The following is a 22,804-nucleotide window of genomic DNA, read 5'->3' on the forward strand; positions in this document are numbered from 1 at the left end:
CTAATTCTTAATATATTTAATGAATAGAACAGAGATTTTCTAAATAAAGAAAAAAATGAAGGGGCGCCTGGGTGGCTCAGTCAATTAAGCATCTGACTTCAGCTCAGGTCAAGATCTTGAGGTTCGTGGGTTTGACCTCCAGCTCAGAGCCTGGAGCCTGCTTCAGATTCTGTGTCTCCCTCTCTCTCTCTCTGCTTCTCCCCCACTTGCACTCTGTCTTGCTCTCAAAAATTAATAAACATTAAAAAAATTAAAAAAAAAAAAAGAAAAAAGGAGTCCACCTGTGTCTTTTAGATTCTTCAACAGAAACATGAGGAATCTGAACTAAGTGAATTCCTATTACTAGATAGGAAATTGCTGTTGAAATCTCAACACCGTCACATAAATATTATATTTACGTAATGACAGAGAAACTTATCTAAGTGCAACTACTTTACAGACAATAATGCATTCATGACAGATGTTTTCTTAAAAATGTACCCCTTGCTTTTGTTATAGTTCCTGACATGTTTTTTTTTTCCAGAAATGGAACATAATCTAACCATAGTAAAATAATTTTATGGAGAGAAGCAGCATTATTCGTAGCCACAGAATATATATTTGGGTATTTATTACCTTAGGATTTTAGTTTGGACCTGAAGAGCTCGAATAACAGCATTATTTTAAGTTGTTTCTATGATGTTTTTTGAAGTTACTCTAAGTAGTAAAGGCTCTTCCAGTTCCTAATTCTATGACTTTGGTCAGGTTATTTAAGAGAATCTGAGTCTTGGTTATCCTTTCTATGTAGTGGAGAAGACAAGTGTGTGTTCTTGAGTCATTTCATTGGCTAAATGTGGTAATACATAAAGTACTTGGTCCAGTAACTGCTCTGTAGTACGTTCCACCTACATGGAATAGCAGTGAATTTTTTTTTTTTTATCACTATTGGTGTTAAATTTAGAAACAATGATTACTGATAGCAAATATGATTGCTGTCCATATTTACTGTGTTTTCATAACCTAGGCAGGTATAGTCTGCTGATTTAACAGCTTTGGCAAGTTGCACTATTGCATGAATTTAACTTGATTTCATGGGATAAAACAGAATGAGCACCGTGGTTCATGGCTGTCAGTAGTGAAAAATAGCTGGAAATCAGACAAACAGCTTCATTGCTGAGATTGTTTCCGGGCTAAAAGTTCTTCCAACAGCTGTTTGTTTTGGCCATTAATCGTGTTCATTCTTTTTTTTAAACTGGGGGAAATATGATTTTCTTTAAAAAGAGAAGATAGGCTGGTTATTTCTGAAGTCAGGAAGGACTCCTGTCCTTCACTATTGTGGTCTTTTGGCTGCCTTGACAGTTGGACTGAGGACGTTTCCTTTTGTTTCTCTCCACTTCTTTATTCTCAGTGCTCAGACTCAGACTGCCGTGGTAGGAGGGAAAAAAAGCAGGAGCTCTTTAATCCTAGAGAAGGAGCTTTGTAGCAGTTACCTTCAAGAAAAGTTTACTCCCCAAAGGAGTATTTAATATTACATAGACACTGACTCACTGAACAGAGAGAGAGAGAAAGAGAGAGAGAGAGAGAGGTTGAGAGAGAGATGAGAGAATATGAGAATTCAAGCCAGCAAGAAAGAAAGATACTTAACTGAAGATGAAGGGAAGTTTTGCCTCTTCCTGGAAGTTATATTATTAGGTTTTTTTTTTTTTTTTTTTTTTTTTTTTTTTAAATCATGATGACTGCTAGTTTTGTTTAAAGTATTTGTTCTGGAAATACTAAAGTTGGAGTCTACCAGACTGAGGTTAGAAGCATTTTCTTTGGCAGCAAGAAGATACTTTTATAGAAGCCATGCCTGTACTTGGGGTTGCCTCAAAACTGAGACAGCCAGCTGTTGGGTCAAAGCCTGCTCATACTGCTCTTCTGATACCAAATCTTGGCACTACTGGGTCACAGCCCTATTCTTCAAGACCTTTGGAACTTACTGAACCGGAGAGCTCAATGCTTTCTTGTCAGCTCACATTAAAAGCAACCTGTGAATTTGGAGAGAAGAAACCCCTCCAAGAGAAAGCTAAGGAGACAGAAGACAGTAAGGTTAGTGGCTGAAGGTTACTTGCAGACTTTTGAATGCAAATTTCCTTTTAGGTGGGATATAAAGCCTGTTGTGAAATGGGGAGTGGTAGAGGAAATCCGGAGTAAGAAAGTAAGTAGTTTGCATGACTGAACAGCTAAATATTTAGCATATGTAAAAGTGTATTGATAACTTACAGTTGTAGAAAAGTCATGAACAAATTTCTCTGAAAATGCATGTTTGTTATCACTGAGTACTTCTTGATAAAGCCCCTAGTTAGTCCTAGATATCTTTTTTCTTCATTTCTAATAACCATAACCAATCACAAATATGAGAAAAGAGGGACCTATTTTTCATGCATATTATAGTATAAAAGAAGGATTTATCTGTAAAAATCCATATACATGCCATGACTTTTTTCTCAATGTCATTTGCAGTTTAAACACTTTCTGCTTGAAAGTTATGTATCTTAGAATGCTTAATTCATTGCAATATGAAAAAATGAAATATTGTTTTCCTTGATACTGTAAATTTGTCTGGATTTTTCACTTGTAAATTGAAACCCTACTGTTTTACTTATTACTAACATCTTTTTCAGTCATTTAATTTATGATATTTTGGGAGCAGTGGCTCCTAGCTCTTGGTGTGTAAGCCATCCTGCACGTTTTCTCCAGATGCTGAGGGGTAACAGGGTCTTTCAGTTGCTGAACTTTAGGGGGATTCATTTGTACCTTGATAAACATCACTTTTTAATGCAGTGTTAATCAAAGTCAGCATTCTCACCTCTGGCTTAGGAAATGCTTTGATTTTACTTTCCCACCCAAATGTAATTTTCAAATGACTTCAGAAAAAACTAACTTTATATTGAAATAAAATCTACAAGTTAAAAAGAAAGCCATCCCGTTTGCCTGAAACGTCCACCTGTTCAAATCCTCTAAGGAAAAGCCAAATGCAACTTTTTCCCTAAAGTCTTTGCTAGCTACCCCTTACCCTCCTTTCCTCTCTTGTGATTCTTTGCCTGTAGTAATCCTTAAGGCACATTTATTTACATTGTGTTTTAATTATCTGGATAATTTATTTCCATTCCCACTGTGAAAATATGTAGATGGCAAGGCCTTATTTATGCTATGCTACAGCTCCCTCTGCCTAGTGCTTTCTGCCTAAAATTCAATAGTATTTGAATGGATTAATGCATTAATGGATGAATCAATGAATGAATAATTCTTCTGAGAAAGATTTAGTTAAATTCATTAGTCTCTTTGTATCATTTACTCTATAAAATATAGGGTTTAGAGTGAATGATTTTTAAAGTATTTGTAGCTCTCAAGTTATGTTATTCCTTCTGTGTTTTAAGAAAACATTAGAAAGTCACACAAGAAAAATCAGTTAAAAAATAATTGATTGCAGGCTTATAGTTCTTAGTCCAATATAAGCAATTCAGGGTAAAAGTAGAGAAGTATAAGTTATCAACAAAAGACTAAAAATATCTACCTTTATACAGATAATTAAAAGCAAATACCCTATAAGCCTGTTCTAATGTTCTGTGTACCCACAACGACTCCTCTGGATTAGATGGAAAGAATAGGTAGGCCCTTTTTCTTTGCTGACCATGGCTATCATCTGCAGGTTTCGTCAAACGTCCACTTTGCTAAATGGCCCTGGCCTAAGACTTATGTACCATAAGTACTGTTTTCAATCCAGTTTGGTTGACCTCTTTGGTTAACACACATATCAATCACATATCTGATATTCCAATAAGCCTCTGTGGTAAGCAGTGTTGTATTTATGGGATGTTTTTTAACATGCTACTTATCAGATTAAAAACTTTTTCAAACAAATTTAAAGAATGACTTGTCAGCATTTCAGAATATTTCTCAACGTTACAAAAAAGTATATTTAAAGAATTTTATAAACCTTGAAAAAATAGAACTGAAGAAAAGAGCAAAAATGATCAAGGACGTTGTATTAGAGATAATTAGATCTGACTGCAAAGAGTAGAAAACATAACAATAGGATAAACAACATAGTAGTTTATTTCTTTTTCATGTAAAGAATACTTGGAAGTAAGCAGTCCATAACTGATAAAGTGGCTTCATGCAATTGTCAGGGAATCCATCTCTGTCTTTTGCCCACTATCACCAGTTTGTGGCATCTATCTCTCAGTCTTGGGTGGATAATTTGAGTTTTGTTCAATTAGAAGGACACCTACTGTTTCATTACGGATTCTTCCACATCCAGTTGGCCTGTGTACCATTCCCAGGCCTTATCTAGCTGCAGTGGAGACTGAAAAATGTAGTGTTTATTCTAGGTAGCCATGTGCCCAGCTAAAAATTACGGGTTCTATTTCTAAGGAAAAGGAGACCCTGTACGGTACCCACAGTAGATGGCTATCATTAAGAAACATTTATGTGGTGCACTTTGCTAGTCCTTGCACCAGATAACCTTATGGTATGGTTAGAGGAAACAAATCTATATGTGACTGTCAGAAATGTGTCTTCAATCCAGCACTCCCTTCTCCTATTCTTGTTACTGATTAGTGTAAATACCACTATTCCAGTTACTTGATCTTGAATTCCTAATCTAGTATCTGGCAATATACATTCTATAACTTGCTAGAAATTGGGGGGTTTATCTCCATATTAGAGCTTGGGTTTATTCCTTTATACACAGTCTCATTTACTGGCCCTTGTTACACTTCCTATTGATTATTGCAATAATTCCATAGTGATCTCCCCTCTTCTTGTGGCTCTCCACTACATACATACAACACATTCACCATCCTGCTTGCTGCTTGGTAAATTTGTCACTTCTGGTGTCTTAGAATTCTTTCATTCAGGCATTCCATTCTCCAATTGTTGACACCTCTTCTTCTTCTATTGTAGTTCCATCTAGCTACTGTTTTCCAGATGTCTCCTTCCTGGGTGTCCCCAGTTGTTCAGAATGCTTAGTCTCACTATCCTTTACCAAATAAATAACATTAGTTCCAGATTCCGGGCCACATAAATTTGGAAACTCCATCACCATATCTCAAGGACTTATGTTTTCTCTAGATGTCTCTTGTTCTGCTTTCTTTACGTCTTTGAATTTTCCAGTGCCTCTCTTCATATGGATTGGTTTTTCCATTCTTCCTGGGCATTCATCCAAATAAGGAAGAGAGTCACTTTGCTTTGGAAATTTTACTTAAGAATCTAGAGATTAAAGCTGAGAAAGGGGATTCTATTTTTGTCACAGCTTAGCACATCACATGTAATTAAGGATTAGACACACACTTGTTCTTCAAAGTCCCCTGGCCATACCTACCACTTCCTTCAGCCTCCTTCCCCCTTGGTCTGCCACCTCTCTTTTACCTCTCATTTTTCCTCTCATTTCAGTTTCTTTCTAGTTCTGGGCTCACTTACCTTTTCCCTCTTGAATTACCTATGCAAACTCAAGATTCTTTACTATCAAAATTAATTTTTTGAACACCTACTTTGTGCTTTATGGGAAATTTCTTTTTTTTTTCCCCTCATGACATTTCAGAGAAGGCTTATATATTATCCACATTTACAGAGAAATAAACTCAGTGGGAGACATTCATAAGATCAGATGATTAACTAGTACCAAGATCCAGAATTTGAATCTAGGTTTGTTTCTACAAAGGTTTTATTTTTTACTTTTTATTTTATTTCATTTGTCTGTTGCATTACGCTCTCTCTTCATGATGTAATTGCAGTAGTTTTTCTAGATATGCCCTACCTGCCAAATCTCACCCATTCTTGAGTCTGTTCAAAAGTCAAAGAAAAGAGTAAACAAATTGTTGAGGAGGTTAAAGGGAAGGAAAGTTTACATCCAGTTGGAGAGATCTAAAGGAAATTCTAAAAAGAGTAGTTGCCTTTATGTCCATGTTAGTATGGACATTTTTAAGGACAATTAAGGTAGACAATTCTTAACATTTCATTCATAGAGTGCTAGCACTAATGGTTTAAAAACAGAAGATACTTAAGGCCTTACATTGAATTTAAAAAAAAAAAAACATGAAGAGCAATATAGACAAGTAAATATATTATATGAATATTGCTGCTAATGAGGGCAATATGTTTGTCATATTTAAGGGATGAAAGAAATCCAATTTGGATGGAGCATTCAGCAAAGACTTCATCAAGTATTTGATATTTAATGGGCAGAGAGGACCCAGATATATGGAGCAAAAAGCATTTGTTGGAGAAGATGTTTGCACAGAATTCCCAGTGAATAAACCTTTATAACTTGAGGAGATTGTTTATGGAGAGGAGCAGGTTCTGGTCAAATTATACATGGAGGCAGACTTCATTAGTAGACGTTGGGGAAGGCTCTTATGTAAGAATGGGACAGAATTACGCTGGCAATGATACTTAGGATAAATCATTACAGAGAAGGACTAATATTAATTAATGTTTACAGAGGTTTGTTATATGCCTGGTAGTGGGCCAAGCACTTTATGGAGTATCCTGTTAGTCGTCACAATAGCCTTATGATATAAGCACTATTGACATTTTCATATCATAGATAAAGAAACTGAGGCAGAGAGAAGTTATATTACTTACCAATATCTCAGTGCTAGAGTGTGGTAGAAGAGGGATTCAAACCAAGGCTGTGTGCTTCCAGAAGACATCACTCTTAACTACTAACACTGCCACAGTGAAGATTTTGCTGTGTCAGGGGGATAAAAGAAGGGCTATTGATTGACTTGATTTCTATATAGACGAGTAAGGTTTGTTTTAAATATTTGGTTAACACTGCTAGTGAATTGCAAATACATCATTGGTGTGCCCAAGTGCCTAGAATTATCAGGAGAAGACAATTAAATTGACACATGGTCTCTACCGAATTGCTCCAATAACAGAAATAAATATAAGAAAGCCCATGATAGGATTATAGCAGCAGATGTCAATAGAGTCGAATCTGGCTCTGGCCTCCAGCTGTTTCCTTCTTGGAGAAGATGCCTGATTGCTGAGGACTGTCGACACTCCTGTTGGCTGGCTCACATGGTAGCACTTCCAGAGCTCGCCAGGCCTACAGCTGCACAGGTCAGCCCTCCGCTCCCTAGATGATTCCGCCTTCCTTGCCTCTTTCTGCTGTGCTTGCACATTTACTTATTTGTACTTCAAGAAACATGGTTGTTTCTTTTTCTAGTTATGGCTCATGTTCCAAGTTTCACAGTTAAACTGTTGATGGTCGTTTTAATTGTTTTTGCCTTTGTGGTAGCAATGGTATGCAGAATGTTGTAATGATCCTTGAATTTTAACATTTTCTCTACTGGAAAAATGCTAAGCTTTTCAATATTGTACATTTATTTCTCTTGAGTAACCATTCGTAGAAATGTAGCAATTTGATACTCTTGTCTGTTATTTTAGTTTGTGCTTTACAGTCTTTAAAGAATTATATCTCATGCTTTAAACTACAAAAAATACTAAATATTCTTGGGTAAATTAAAAGTGATTAAGTGTTATTAAAAATATCATACAATTTTTTTTCATTGTTCTTCAGGTGTCAATATTGAATATATATTTGATGCCAATTTGCGGAACATGTCCTTCTGAGTTACTTAAATGTTTATAGGACTATAGACATGTTTCTCTTCTTTAATATAAATAAAGGCCCTAAGTATGTTGTAGTAGAAATATAAAATCAATAGACATTTCATTAATTTTTAAGCAAAATTGCTTCATGGCTGCATGCTATCACATCTCCAAGAATTATCCTCAATCTTGAACTTAATGTATAAGGTGGCATAGTTAAAAGAACATCACATTGGGTGCTCAAAGATTTGAATGAAACTTCTGCTAGATCCTGAAAGGATAGCAGGATATCCTGAAAGGATAAGTCATTTAAACTGTCTGAACTTTAATCTCTGTATCCTCTAAAATGAAGTTAATATTTCTTGATAAATATTTCTTAAAGGTAACATGTTTATCTATTTCCTTTCTCCTTCTTACCAATTTTGTCCTATCCATTATCTCTTTTCTCTTATTTTTTTCAATATCTTCCTCTCCAATGGATCCTTTGGACCAGGATTTTTCAAACTTGGCACATTTTGGACCTGATAATTTTTTGTTGTGGGGGTCATTCTTACTATTATAGATTATTTAGTAGCATCCATGCTATTAGTGATTACATACCAGTACCATTCTTCAGTTGTTACAACAAAAATGTGTCCAGACATTGTGAAATGTTTCCAGAGAGAGGCACAAAATCAAACTCAGTTGAGGAAACAGTTTTTTACAGTCAGCTTCCAAAAATACTCATGTGGTCACTTTTTTGCCATTGTTTAATACTGTAGTGTGATTGACACATTACATTAATTTCAGATGTACAACACAGTGTTTCAACAACTCTATACTTTATGTTATGCTCACCACAAGTGTAGCTGTCATCTGTCACCATACAGTGCTATTATGATATCATTAAAATATTCCCTATGCTGTATCTTTCATCCCTATGACTTGTTCATTTCATGAATGGAAGCCTGTACCTTCTAGTTCCCTTCACCTGTTTTGACCTTCCCTCTAGCAACCACCTGTATTTATGCATCTGTTTCTCCTTTTTGTTTATTTGCTTATTTGTTTTGTTTTCTAGATTCCACGTATAAGTGAAATCATATGGTATTTGTCTTTCTCTGTCTGACCTATTTCACTTAACATGATACCCTCTAGGTCCATTCATGTTACAAATGGCAAGATCCCTTTCTTTCTTATGGATGAGTAATATTCCATTATATACATTATATGTGTGTGTGTGTGTGTGTGTGTGTGTATATATATCTGTGTATATACACACACATATACACATAAACACACACCCCATCCTTTTTATCCATTTACTGTCGATGGGCACTTGGATTACTTCCATATCTTCACTATTATAAAATAATGCTACAATAAATACAGGGGTGCATCTATCTTTTCGAATTAGTGCTTTCTTTGGGTAAATACCCACTAATGGAATTACTTGATCATATTGTCTTTGTATTTTATTTTATTTTTTTTTACATTTTTTTTTTAACGTTTATTCATTTTTGAGACAGAGAGAGACAGAGCATGAATGGGGGAAGGTCAGAGAGAGAGGGAGACACAGAATCTGAAACAGGCTCCAGGCTCTGAGCTGTCAGCACAGAGCCCATCGCGGGGCTCGAACTCACGGATCGCGAGATCATGACCTGAGTCAAAGTCGGACGCCCAACCGACTGAGCCACCCAGGCGCCCCTATTTTATTATTTTTTTGAGGAAACCCTGTACTGTTTTCCACAGTGGTTGCACCAATTTGCATTCTCACCAATAGTGCATGAGGGTTCCCTTTCACATCCTCACCAACACTTGTTATTTCTTGTCCTTTTGATCATGTATCTGTTGGCCATCCATCTGTATGTCTCTTTGGGAAAATGTCTATTTGGGTCTTCTGCCTATGTTTTAATGGTGTTGAGTTGTATAAGTTCTTTATATATTTTGGATATTAACCCCTTATTGGGTTTATCATTTGCATATATCTTTTGCCATTCATTAGTTTTCCTTTTTGTTTCATTGATGGTTTCCTTCACTGTGCAAAAGCTTTTTATTTTGGTGTAGTCCCAATAGTTTTAGTTTTGCTTTTGTTCCCCTCGCTTGAGGAGACATACTGGAGAGGTGTTGCTAAGGCCAATGTCAAAGAGATGACTGCCTATGTTTTCTTCTAGGAGTTGTATGGTTTCAGGTCTCTACTATTTTTTAATATTAGTATTATTTCCTTCAATCTGTTGCAGATGGTCACTCCTTTTTTTTCAACTTTGCAAATATATTTCTTGAAAGGGTAGTTTGTATTCAATGCCAAGCTTTCCTGGTTTCTGACTCCCCTTCTGTTTTCCTAGAGGTTACCAACAGGTTTTGAAAGACCTCTCTTCTTGGTTAATATTTCTTTTGTATGTATATATGTATGTTAACATTTTAGCTCTTGTTTTCATCTTGTTTGCAGCACTTGACATATGCTAAGCACAATTCTCTCTTTGGAACATTCCAATATTTACTAGCTCAGGGACCTTGGTGAGTCAATTAATACTGAAGTCTTAGTTTCTTCATTTATAAAATGAGGATAAACTGCTTCATAAAATCATTTTGAAGAATAAATGAGACATTGCATATAAACTATATTCCAACAGAGAACCCAATATGTAGTTGGTGGTGAACATTCATTACCTATGATATAGTGTTATAAAAATATCTAGCAGTTTCACACAAAAATTCATGATGTTAAGAATTGGTAGTAGAACAAAAGAGGCAGTGATTAATTGTCCATGCACAGGGAAAATAATGTGTCAGCCATATTTTGCTGAGTCAGTTTGTTTAGCCAAATATATTTGGAAAAAAGAACATTTTAGGTAGGCTAGCATTTACAAAGGTGTATAATATTGTGCTGTGTTTAGAACACTACAGATTATTCACCAATCCTAGAATGCAGGATGCAAGTAAGAGAGATGAGGTTGAGTTGAGGCATGAGGAAGATGGCCATTAGGTTCCAGTAAGCTGTTTGAACTTACTTTTTAGCAGATGGGAGGAGGGTGTCAACATGAAATGAGTAAGTCTGTATTTTAGAAAGATAATGATGAAATGAAACTTGGGAAGATTCAGTTAAAGGGAGAGAAGTTCAAAAATACAGAAGAGGAGACGAGTGCGTTTAGAGCAAAATCTTGACTAAAATACAGAGCTTAGAGCATTGGAAGAGGGGCAAGTCTAGTAAAGGAAGCTATCGATGTTTGGATTCATTTATTAATTATCACCAATTCACAAAAGTTTAAGGCTTGAAGGATAAATGCATTTTTTCAAACAAAAATTTACAGTGTACTTGGACATGATAATTTGTGAGCTTGGCAGCAAGTAACAGTTAAAACTAATGATAAGCACTAATACTTTTTGAGTACCTACTACATGCACATCCTCTACACAGTTTATTATTACTATGATTGAAAGTATATGGGAACTGAGTTCAGATTGGTGCTAAAGTGTAGCAGGAATTCCAGTGTAGGTGTATTTGAGTCCTATGTCAGTCTCCCTCTCTATTTCTCTCTGATTAAAATTCATAAATTAGAGTTAAAAACCAATGCTATTCTTTTCTCTCTTTGTGGATATTGAGTCACATATGGGGTGAAAAAAAGAAAGAAAACTATGGATCCTTGCCAGTAGTAATGAATTAATCTTTCACAAGTTTCACTCTTAATTCTTCCTTTCCCCCCAGCACCCACCGTTGCTCCATTTTGGCTTTAAAATGTGCTTTTCTTTGGATTTCTAGTCATTCGGGCCAATAGGGAAATTCAATATCAGTGGGAGAGTTCATTAACTGGATACATGGCAGGAATTCCCCACTTTTCCCAGTAAATGGAATGATTTGTTAAAAAGTGTCGCAATTCTGCCTGCAGATAAAGTCACCAGATGAGACAGCATTGTCAAACATTTACCATTTTCCCAATAAAATAACATGATGTAGTCTCCATAAAAGAAAAACAAAACAACAAATCATTACTTTTCTCTATATTTCGATGTTGTAAAGAATTCTTTTATAAAACTGAAAACCTGAGGGGGGCAGGTTCACAATTTTCCATCATGAAATGTGTTACATTTTATAAACCATCAACATAGCATCGTGTTAGTTAAAGTAATTCTAACTGCTCTAACACATGAGCTCAAGGTCTTAGTGGCTCAACACAGTAGGAATTTACTTTTCATTCATTTAGCTGTTACATATAGTGGGGGCTTGAGGAACTGTGGTGCATAGGTCACATCTGGGCTGGCACCCAAGTTTATTACGTCAAGTTTTATTGGAACACAGCCATGCCATTGGTTTGTGTGTGGCCTATGGTTGCTTTTGTGCTATAACAACAGAGTTGAATGGTTACAACAGAGACTGTATGGCCTGCAAAGACTAAAATATATACTATCTAGCCCTTTACAGGAAACGTTTGCTGACACATGCATCTGATAATTCAGGAAACCAGATTCCTTCCAACTTTTGGTTCCATCATCCCACTTGTAGCCAGCCGTCAGTGAAAGAAAGAAAATAGAAGATTGCTTAAGAGACTTAGAAATTTCACGTGTCACCTCTACTTAGTTATCTTCCACATTGTCAAGCTGTCCAGGGCACACTGAGTAACTGGAAGACCGTCATTACACTCAGGTTACTAGGTGTACAGAAGGAAAATCTTGTAGTTAACTCAGCTTAAAAAAAAATAGACCAGGCACATCTAGATAGAAGTATCATATAACAAGCTCACTGTGGGGGCGCCTGGGTGGCTCAGGCAATTAATCATCTGACTTCGGCTCAGGTCATGATCTCATGGTTTGTGGGTTCGAATCCTGCAACCTGCTTCAGATTCTGTGTCTCCCTCTCTCTCTGCCCCTCCCCAGCTTGCACTCTGTCTCTCTCTGTCTCTCAAAAATAAATAAATGTTAAAAAATTAAAAAAATAAATAAATGTTAAAAAATTAAAAAAATAAATACAAATCTCCCTGTGTTCTCATGACTCCTCTGACTGTTCCTTACCTTACAATTTTGTGAACCGCCTTCAATTTCTCCTTTTCTAATCTGCTGTTTCAAACTCAGATCTGGAAAGCAACTCTACGTTGGTTCTGTGCCCTTGTTTCTATTTGCTTTACTACTCAGTTTTTAGCATTCTTCTTTTGCTGGTTCTGGAAGCTCTCTGTCAGTGCTGGAAACCAGAAAAACTAAGGCAGTGTAGGATGTGAATTCTAGAAGTGACCTTGAAAGAATCCAAATGGAGTCAGGCATCACAGCAGGAGGGAGGCATTTGCTGACTTCTAGATATGGTCCAGTGGGTGGCGGCATAGTTGTCTGAGGGAAGATCTGCTGTCTTGGCCTAGAGATAGGATGTAGCTTTGGTCAGCGCATTGCAAATTGGTTCCAAAGTGGACCTTGTGGGAATGTGTGGATGGGTCATTGACAAACCCACCACCAGCCTTGAAAGAAGCAACTCACTGATCCTTTCGGACCAGGGTGAGCAAATATAAGCAGCAGTACCTGTAACAACCTCTTTTCAAATGAAAGATAAATTTCTAAATTACTTAATCGGTCTTTAGATTTAGTGTTGCATATGGGACTATCTCTACTCAGTTTTCTGTTTCTGGTTGACAATCAATTGAAATTGCTCCTTTTTTAGACTCTAAGAAATACACAGGTTGTGTATTTCTCCTCATTGCCCCTGAATGCTCTCATTTTTAATATAATTTTCTGTGCTTTCTTTTTTGGAAAATTTATTGAATTTCTACACAGTGATATTTTTGTCAGAACCTTTCATGTTATTATTTTGACCCATATATTTTTTTGGATTGTATTTCACATTTCCTTTGTCTCTAAACCATCTGCTTTTTATAGCTGTTTCTTCCTTCCTGTGGTTGACTTTTTGATATTCACACTTGTGAGTTGCTTTCTTCCATTGAGCACAAGGTTTATCATCTCCAACAATATGTTCTCTCTGTTTTTTCCCTCTGATTCAGGCTAGACCCATTGTATTCTAAAACCAGCCTGCTATTTCACAAATGTAAATCCCTCAATGGCTACTTCTAGGTATACCTCATGGATTCTAGGTGGCTTTTCTTGTGTTTGTTAGTCATTCATCCAATCAACTATTTATTGTCCATCATTACCTATTTATTGCATACTTGTCATGCAGAAGGCAAAGTGTGTGTGTGTGTGTGTGTGTGTGTATAAAATGAGCTTATTTTAGCGTGATAGGCTTTATGGGAAATATACTTGCAACAACCAGGACTCTTTTAGAAATGTATATTCATTCTTTTTATGGCAACATTAAATTTTTAATTAATATTACCTAGAAATATCAATTGATTATAATTCCAATTTTCAATAATCATTACTTTTATTATACATTTAGAGTATGTCTGTTTTATTTAGGATAGATTTGTCCCTTCCAGTTGTGACAATTTAAAATGTCTCTACACATTGACTTTCCCGGGAGAAAAAATTGCCCCCAGTTTAGAACCACTGATTTAGATCCTGCCTTGTTTGAAAAAGGATTTACTAGAATTTAAAAATGTATGTAACATAAAAGATTTTGAAACATATGCAAATAAAATGGGATTACAAGAAGAAAAAAATAGAAAGGGATAATGATACAGAAGAGGCTGGTGTATAAAATTTGTGCTGTGATGTGTTGTATCATTGCTGGAAGTCATCTGTGCATTTGGATCTTAGCTTTTGAGTTGCTGATACATAAAGGTTAAGCAAGTGATGTTTTAGTCAGTGCCCAAAGCATGAGCTAATATTTGCTCAGCAGAGTCACATCTTTGTTTCTGGGTGAACAAAGAAATGTTTCCTATGGATAGCTATAGAGACATTCTAATGTAATTTAGGTAACAATTATCTCAACATTTTTATTACAGATTTTAGTTATTGTTTTCTGTATTTATCCCTACCTTCTATACAAAACCATTAAAATAAAATTTTCAATTAAATTCACTTAGGATGACCAATTTTAATGGTTTTCATAAGACTGTCCTGATTTTAGCATTGCAAGTCTCTTGTTCTGGGAATATTGCAGCCCAGAACGAACTGGGATGGTTAGTCACTTTCATTCTGAATCAGATTTTCTTTTCTTTTTTTTTTTTTTTTTTGGTTGTTGTTTGTTTTATTCTGGTTTTTAAAAAAATTGTTTTAACGTTTTTATTTATTTTTGAGACAGAGAGAGACAGAGCATGAGCAGGGGAGGGACAGAGAGAGAGAGGGAGATACAGAATCCAAAGCAGGCTCCAGGCTCTGAGCTGTCAGACAGAGCCTGATGTGGGGCTCGAACTCACAGACTGTGAGATCATGACCTGAGCCAAAGTCGGACACTTAACCAACGGAGCCACCCAGGTGTCCCATTATTATCTTTTTTTTGAATTAATTATGAATTTTAATTTTGTAGACAAAAATATATTTTATATTAGTCAATTTTAAGATATTGCCTCATTTAATTAAGAATTTATCATCAGACATTGTCAGTTTTCTATTCAGACAGAACAATCTATCTTTTGTTTAACAGCAATTATTCAGATTAGAAGTAATTTCTATGGAAGTTCTGCTTTTCAAAGAATAGTGATTTTTTTTTATGAGGTTCAAATGTTTACATCTGTTCCTTCCTTATCCATACAATATATTTAAAAAATGTTTATTTATTTACTTTGAGAGAGAGGGAAAGCATGATTAGGGGAGGGCCAGAGAGAGAGAGACCGAGAGAGAATCCCAAGCACTCTCCATGCTCAGTGTGGAGCCCTGAGCCTTAAAACTTTCTATTATATTTAAGAATCATAATAGCATAATATCATTCACTGTAAGTTTGTGGAATGCATTTAGTAAAATATTTGGCTTGTTGGAAAACATTTTTAACTTTTATTTTTAAGTTTGTGGTGAAGCATAATAAACACGAACCAAAAGATATACATATCATAAATGTATAGCTCATGAATTTTCAGAAACAGAACACACCTGTGCAAGTAGTGCAGAACAGGAAACAGGCATTGCCAGCATCCCAGCTCAATACAGGACCCTGGGATCGTGACCTGCGCCTAAATCAAGAGCAGGATGCTTAACTCACTGAGCCACCCAGGTGCCCCTTATCCATACAATTTTAACTCATGTTGACAATAACGAATGTCCTCTCTTCCATTTTGTGTGAAAGACTTAGAGCTGTCAGTAAAACGAATTTCCAACGTAATTTCCAACATGAGTCCTATGGGTCCTGAGTTGAATAGAGTGATACCTTGAGGTATGTGCACTTAGTTCTTTCTACACCACAAAGAACAGGACTTTCATCTTTCTGCAGCAGCATACTTCTCCTCTGTAAGACAGACAGGATGTGGTCTGGAAGAAAGTCCCCACTTTAACAATAGACCATTGACAGAATGTTTGGGAAGCTCGAAAAGGAAGAGAGCATCTGTCTACACCCAGAATTATCAGAAGCATTTGTGTGTGTGAGAATCTTAGGTTTCAGAAATATGTTTTTTTAAGGGCACCCATTTTCCTTCTCTGTTTTTATTGGACAAGAAGAGTTGCCTTCAAGATAACAAAACATTTTAAAATCAAGGGAGGGATTGCATCACATTTTGTCTAGTTATCCCGGGCAGAAAATGAATTCCCTCAGGCACGAAACACATTTTGTTTAGCCCTTATGTATGGTCTGTGTGAATCTAGCTGAGCAAATTTGGAGGGAGAAGATAAAATGCAACTGAAAGAGAATGCTGGGGAGAATTCAAAGGGAAAGAAGTCTTTCCAGGCAGAGTAACCCAGGTGCTGACTTTACCTACAATTCATTCTGCTTGCAGTAGGAGAAAAGATGCACAGTAGAGTGTGGATGTCACAAGCACTGACATATCCTTTTCTTCTTTCCAGCCTTGAAAAATAGTAATTCAGTTTGAATCAAATTTACTACCTTAAGAAGTTGCAAGAAAATCTTTGTCATTTTATTCATGTTCATGCTTTTCCTTTTGTAGCTTATTTTGCTTCCCAGAGGAAAGTTCCTATATACACCACCCTGTCACAACGTTGATTTGCATGAACGTATCCATTTAGTGCAGCTGCCATTAAGTTGAACATAGAGTTAGAGTGAGTGCCAATGCCTGCCTTGTCTTTTGCTTTCTTCTTTTCAAATGTGGTTGTGAAAAACTTTTGTTCAAATGTCTTACCACCTGGCTCCTCTTGTGGATGTGTTGCTAGTCTCCAAAGGACTTGGCAGCGGGGTACTTCCTGTTCAGCAGGCTTTCATTTACAGGACATCTGTAAAACCACAACATGAATAGTCAGAATAGCAAAAACGGTCTTCTAATGAACGTAGTAAAACTTCAGAGCAAATTCTTGAGCCAGGAGAAAGTGTCCCAAAGAGCAGATGTAATTTAGGATGAGTAAGACATAAGTCAAGGTGTGGGTCTTTTACTCTCCACCAGAAAATGCTTGGGTTTCCTGGCAGTGCAATTATGTAATGACTGTGGTTTTTTGTGGTGTACTTTTTTTTTTTTTGTCAACTGTGTCTCAGACAGGGAGGAAGAAAGAACCAATTGGGTTGTGTAACTTTATAAATAGAAACAGCCATATTGAAATAACGAGACTGCTCTGAGTTAAGCTGATGAATGTTGCTTCTTGCTGCAAACTCAGGCTACTGAATGAATATAAGATCCATCCTGTGGAGTAATTTCTCAGGTTTGACCAAGAATGTTTAATGGGAAAAATCAGCAAGAACTTCTTACCCTCCTTCCATTATACTCCCAAATATTTTAGTCCAAATAAATCAAAACCATTTCTCTGTTGGAAGTAGTCAAGTTGGAGACACACAGGAACTTTGTCCTCTACTACAAATAAGGAATAATGAGCTCATACTATTTTTAATACAGCCCATAATTTACTAAACACTGGGAACAGTTTATCCTGGCAGTGGCATAAAGGATAAAGAGGTACCTACCTTATCATCTGTGGAACAAAATGTGTCCTACATTTTTCATATGTTCTGGAACAGTAGGTGATTTCAATTCTATTGCCTCTTTAATTTACAGGGCAGAACCCAGGTAAATAGAGAAAAATCTCCTTGAGAAGGTCCAAAAACATTAGTCTTCCCAGCATGATTCCATTCAATTGGATATATGCTCCGAAAGAGAGATTGTGCTCTGTTTGCCAGTTAGCTGAGGTTTATAGATCATAGGTTCTGAACCTCTCAGTGATTGTATAACAGTAGTATTTTCTTTGAGTTTTGTGGCTACGAAAGTGATACCAGTCCTTCCTAGATACTGTTGAGAAATTAGTCTTTCCTAGCACAGCTGCAGTCTTGGTAATTTCAAAATTCTCCCTAATCTGATAGAAATGAATGTTCTCGTTTAATCCTTTACTGTAAGGAAAGGCCTATTTGATTCAAGTTGACGTCCACTGAGATGTCAAAAGCAATGTATTTTTTGTAATTGAAGTTTCAAATGGATAACGTAGTGATTAGACAAGTCTATACATTATGCTCTGCTCATGAGTGTAGTCAGCATCTGTCACCATACAACTCTATTACAATACTATGGACTCTATTCTCTACGCAGTACCTTTCATCCCCATGACTTAGTCATTCCATAACTGAAAACCTGTACCTCCCACTCCCCTTCACCCATTTTGCCCATATCCCCACTTCCAACCAACCAATTTGTTCTCCGTATTTATGAATATCTTTCTGCTTTTTATGTTGGTTTCTTTGTTTTGTTTTCTAGATTGCACATATAAGTGAAATCGTATGGCATTTGTCTTTCTCTGTATGATGTATTTCACTTTACATGATACTTCTAAGTTTGTACATGTTGTCACAAATGGCAAGATTTCATTCTTATGGCTGAGTAATATTCCATTATATAAATTTTTATCCATTCATTTGTTGGTGGACACTTGGATTGCTTCTTGACTAATGGACATAATCATGCAGTAAACATGTGGGGAGGGATATCTTTTTGAATTAGTGGTTGTGTTTTCTTTGGGTAAATACCCACTAATGGAATGACTGGATTGTATTGTTTTTCTATTTTTAAATTTTTTGAGGAATCTCTGTACTGTTTTCTATAGTGGCTGCACCACTATGAATTCCTACCAACAATTTATGAGTGTTCCCTTTTCTCCACATCCCCATCAACACTTGTTATTTCTTGTCTTTTTGATACTAGCCATTCTTACTAGTATGAGGTGATATCTTATTGTGCTTTTGATTTGGATTTTCCTGACAATTAGTGATGTTGAGCGTCTGTTCATATGTCTGTTGGCCATCTGTATGTCTCTTTGGGAAAATGTCTATTCAGGTCTTCTGCCCATTTTTTAATCAGATTGTTTTTTGGTTTTTGGGTTTTTTTTTGGTGTTGAATTATGTAAGTTCTTTATATATTTTGGATATTAACCACTTATCAGATATATCATTTGCATATATCTTCTGCCATTCATTAGGTTGCCTTTTTGTTTCCTGATGGTTTCCTTCACTGTGCAAGAGCTTTTTATTTTGGCGTAGTTCCAGTAGTCTTATTTTTGCTTTTGTTCCCCTTGCCTGAGGAGACATACCTAGAGAAATGCTGCTAAGGCTGATGTCAAAGAGATTACTGCCTGTGTGGTTTCAGGTTTCACATTTAGATCTTTAATCCATTTTGAGTTTATTTTTGTGTATGGTATAAGAAAGTAGTCCAGTTTCATTATTTTGCATGTAGCTGTCCAGTTTTCCCAGTTCCACTTGTGGAATCTAGTACAATGCCCTGCATGCAGTAAGAATTTAAACATAACTGTTGAATGGAAAAATTGACAGGGATTTTTGTAATTTTTTTCTTCTACCCCATGGTTTACCTCATGTCTGTATTTCACAAAGAGCTATCCTAGATTTTTTTCATGATGGCTTGGATATACATTTTGGCTCTTCTATCCTGGTGTATTTCTGCTATTTCAGTGATTCAAGGCCAAAATATTTATAATTTTGGCCTCAGTGTATTATACTAGTCCTTCTTGAACAAATCTACACTAATTCAATGGTGGTCTCCTATGTCTCTAAATCTGCCTCACGAAATATTACATATTAATAGTGGAAGGGAGAGTAGAGGATCTCCTAATCCAAGTATCTCTTTTTTGCCCATTGGTAAAATTAAGTCCCCAAAAATTGAAGTGGACTGTCTTAAACCAGCTTCATCTTAAAAAGTGAATATAAAAGCCATGATCTGAGAGTCCTATTTGTTGATAACTATTACTTAGGTTATTCTAACAAACCTGTTTAGGAAAACGAATGTAACTTTAACATCAAATCCGAGACTCATAGTCTCAATAGCAAACCAGCCATGGCTTTGTGCTGAAGAACCACTAAGGAGATGGAATGTGTTCAAGTCATGCTTCAACACCTAAAAGCATCTTGGCATTCTTTGATATCCTTTTCAGTTAGAATATAGATGGTGAGATCACTTTATTCAGTAACAATGTCCATGTGCTATTGCCAGGGTAGGTTTATGGATGTTAATAGAGTTTTCCTTGTCTAGGGTGATGTATGGTCTGAATCTTCCTCTAAATAATCACAAATCCATTGTACTGTAGTAAATTCAGCCAAGTGTATTGTAATTTATATGTTTTACTTAAAGGGCTTTAAGACAGTACTTCTTAGATATACAAGAAAATATAACTCAGTAGTTTCTGAGAACATATCTCTTCTTGCTCTCAAACCTCCATCCTTGCTGATGATGATAGAAAAGGAGATTGGTAAGGATGGGAGAAACCTAATTTGATCTTTTTTTTGGGGGGGGGGTGGTAAAAAAGCCTCATTAAAGTAAATATGTAGTAATCTGAAGGTCAAACTTCTTGTCAGTGCTGTTTTCCTTTCTTCATGAAGTTTCTCATCTTTTTTCTTATTTATAAAAGGTCATCTGTGGATGTATGGATGCAGTATGTTTAGGGAAGTCTGTATGTCCTCAGGGCAATTGGTGCTGGAGTGAGAGAGAAACTCTGGTTTGCTTGCTACCATCTGGATCCTTGCTGTTCTGTGCTGAGATAGTCCCATATGTCTGGTCACTGGGCATGCTGTATTACTCTTGGTTAAGACTTGGCCTTTGGGTACTGTGTGGACACCCATTGATGGCTACCATTGCCCAAGTTCTCCATCTACCTGTCTTCATGTCAGCTCTCTTTGGGTACACTAGTCTGCTACACTTTTGCTTAACCCCATCGGGATACATGGAAACTTCTGCATTCATACATATCAGGAATGCTTTCTGCAGCTCCACTTGCCTAACCGTGCCCTGTTGCCATTTTTCCCTTTACTGTGGCTATTCACAAAGGGCAAAGGGCACACTGCTTTATAGATGGGAAACAAGATACAAGTACTCTTAGGTTTCTCCCTGATCTTCATCCTACCTGGGAATTTTTCTTGTTCGATAGTCATGGGACGGAGTCAGGGGTAGTTCAATTGTCGGGTACGGAGACATCAGATTCCTTCTCAGATTCTAAAGCTGTTTTATATGAGACATACGCCTTCTGAATCTCTTGTCTTCTTTCCTGCTATTTGCACTTTTCTTTATCTCACCCTCATAGTTAGCTTCTCTGAAAATACCTCCTGCATCCTCTGTGTTTTGTTTTATCATACAACTCTGTGTTCTGGTTTTTCATTTGATAGGTAAAGGTTACACTTTTGCAATATGGAAAACACTTTTTCTTGTTGAAAGAAATTTGTTGAAAAGCCTGACTTTCAAGGCTATTTTGTCTCTATGAACTTAAAAATATTTGATATAAAGTTGAGCCATGAGTTTTGTTGTTGTTGTTAGCGGCTAAATTGTGTCTTCTTGAAACAATAAATGTCATCCTTTCAATGGACGGAGGAACCAAAGATCAGCTAAAAAACAAAGATAAATAAGGACAAAAATATGCTGTTTTATGTCTCAAAAATATATTCCCTTTTATATAAATATAGGGACGTAGACATCATGATATGGTGAAATTCACAACTTACTGTATTTTTCCCCAACTTGCATTGTAGAATATTGAAAGCATTTTTTAATAGTGGTCTCAATATCTATATGTAACTCATGAAACACCACTGATACTGGCTATCACTCATTAAATAATTCTCTCCAGACACTGTTGGGGATACTTTAAATGCATTTCCATTTAGGCTTTTTGTGTACTATTAGGCATGTGTTACCGACAAGGAAAGCAAAGAACAAAGGAGCCAAGTGACAGGAGTCAAATGACCCAGCTACTACTGCCTTTTATGTAATTCCTGTGGATTGTATAGAGGAATAAGAACTATTACTGTAGAAGCAGGAATTGAGTGAAAACTTCATCTGGGAAATCAGAGCTAGAGGATAAATGAAACGACTCTTAGGAAATAAGAGGTGATTTTTCCAAGTATGGGTAATCACGTAATTCAGGTTAGCAGTAGACTAACTGATCTTCAAAATGGAATAACTGTCCTAAAACTTTATATTCTATTTAAGAAGGATAATAGCCTAATATCATTCACTGTAAGTTTATGGAAAGCACTTGGTAAAATATGTAGCTTGTTAGAAAACATTGCTAACTTTTGTTTTTAAATTTGTAGCATAGTAAACACATAAATTTGAAGCACAGTAAACACAAACCAAAAAAACGTATGCATATCATAAATATATAGTTGTTGAATTTTCAGAAACAGAACACACCTGTACAACTAGTGCAGAAAAGGAAACAGGCATTGCCAGCATCCCAGAGCCCCCTCATCCCTTGAGTCCTAGTGATGGAAACCACTATCCCAATTTCTAACAGTGTATATTAATTTTTGCCTGTTTTGTCCTTTATATACAAGTAAAATTATGAAATATGTATTCTGTTTTACTTCTTTTATCCATCATTATGTTCACATATGTTTGCACATTGTTGTATCTGGATTTGAATGGTTTGTGCTAATGGATTCATATTATTCCAGAGAGTGAGTTTCTGCCAAATTTATTTTTTTAATTCTGGCATTAATATAGCCAGTTAGGTGGTTTGTAGTTTGGGCTTTGTGAATAATGCTGTGAAAATTCTTGCACATGACTTTTTGTGAACATATAAGACAGTGTCTGTTGGGTAAATACCTAGGAATGAAATTGCAAGGTCATAGACAATGCATATACTCAACTTTAATGGATACTACTTACCACCTTGCATTACCACTTATTGTTCCACATCTCTGCTCATACTCGATATCCTTATGGCTATGACACCACAAATTCTTAGTATCTTCTGGGTAGTGGGATTTCATTGTTGTTTATATATATATATA

At 36.2% G+C, this 22,804-nt stretch overlaps 1 protein-coding gene across 1 annotated transcript in view; it reads left to right on the plus strand.

Moving 5' to 3' along the window:
- The first annotated feature begins 1,681 nt into the window (after nucleotides 1-1,681).
- Nucleotides 1,682-22,804, plus strand: part of NAV3 (neuron navigator 3) — a 353,901-nt gene continuing 332,778 nt past the window's right edge. The window contains exon 1 of the mRNA XM_049627462.1: nucleotides 1,682-2,067. Within this exon, the coding sequence (XP_049483419.1) occupies nucleotides 1,825-2,067 (243 nt within the window). The 5' untranslated portion in view covers nucleotides 1,682-1,824. The remainder of the gene's footprint in view (nucleotides 2,068-22,804) is intronic.

This window comes from Panthera uncia, chromosome B4, assembly GCF_023721935.1.
Source record: "Panthera uncia isolate 11264 chromosome B4, Puncia_PCG_1.0, whole genome shotgun sequence".
In the NCBI taxonomy this organism is placed as follows: Eukaryota; Metazoa; Chordata; class Mammalia; order Carnivora; family Felidae; genus Panthera; species Panthera uncia.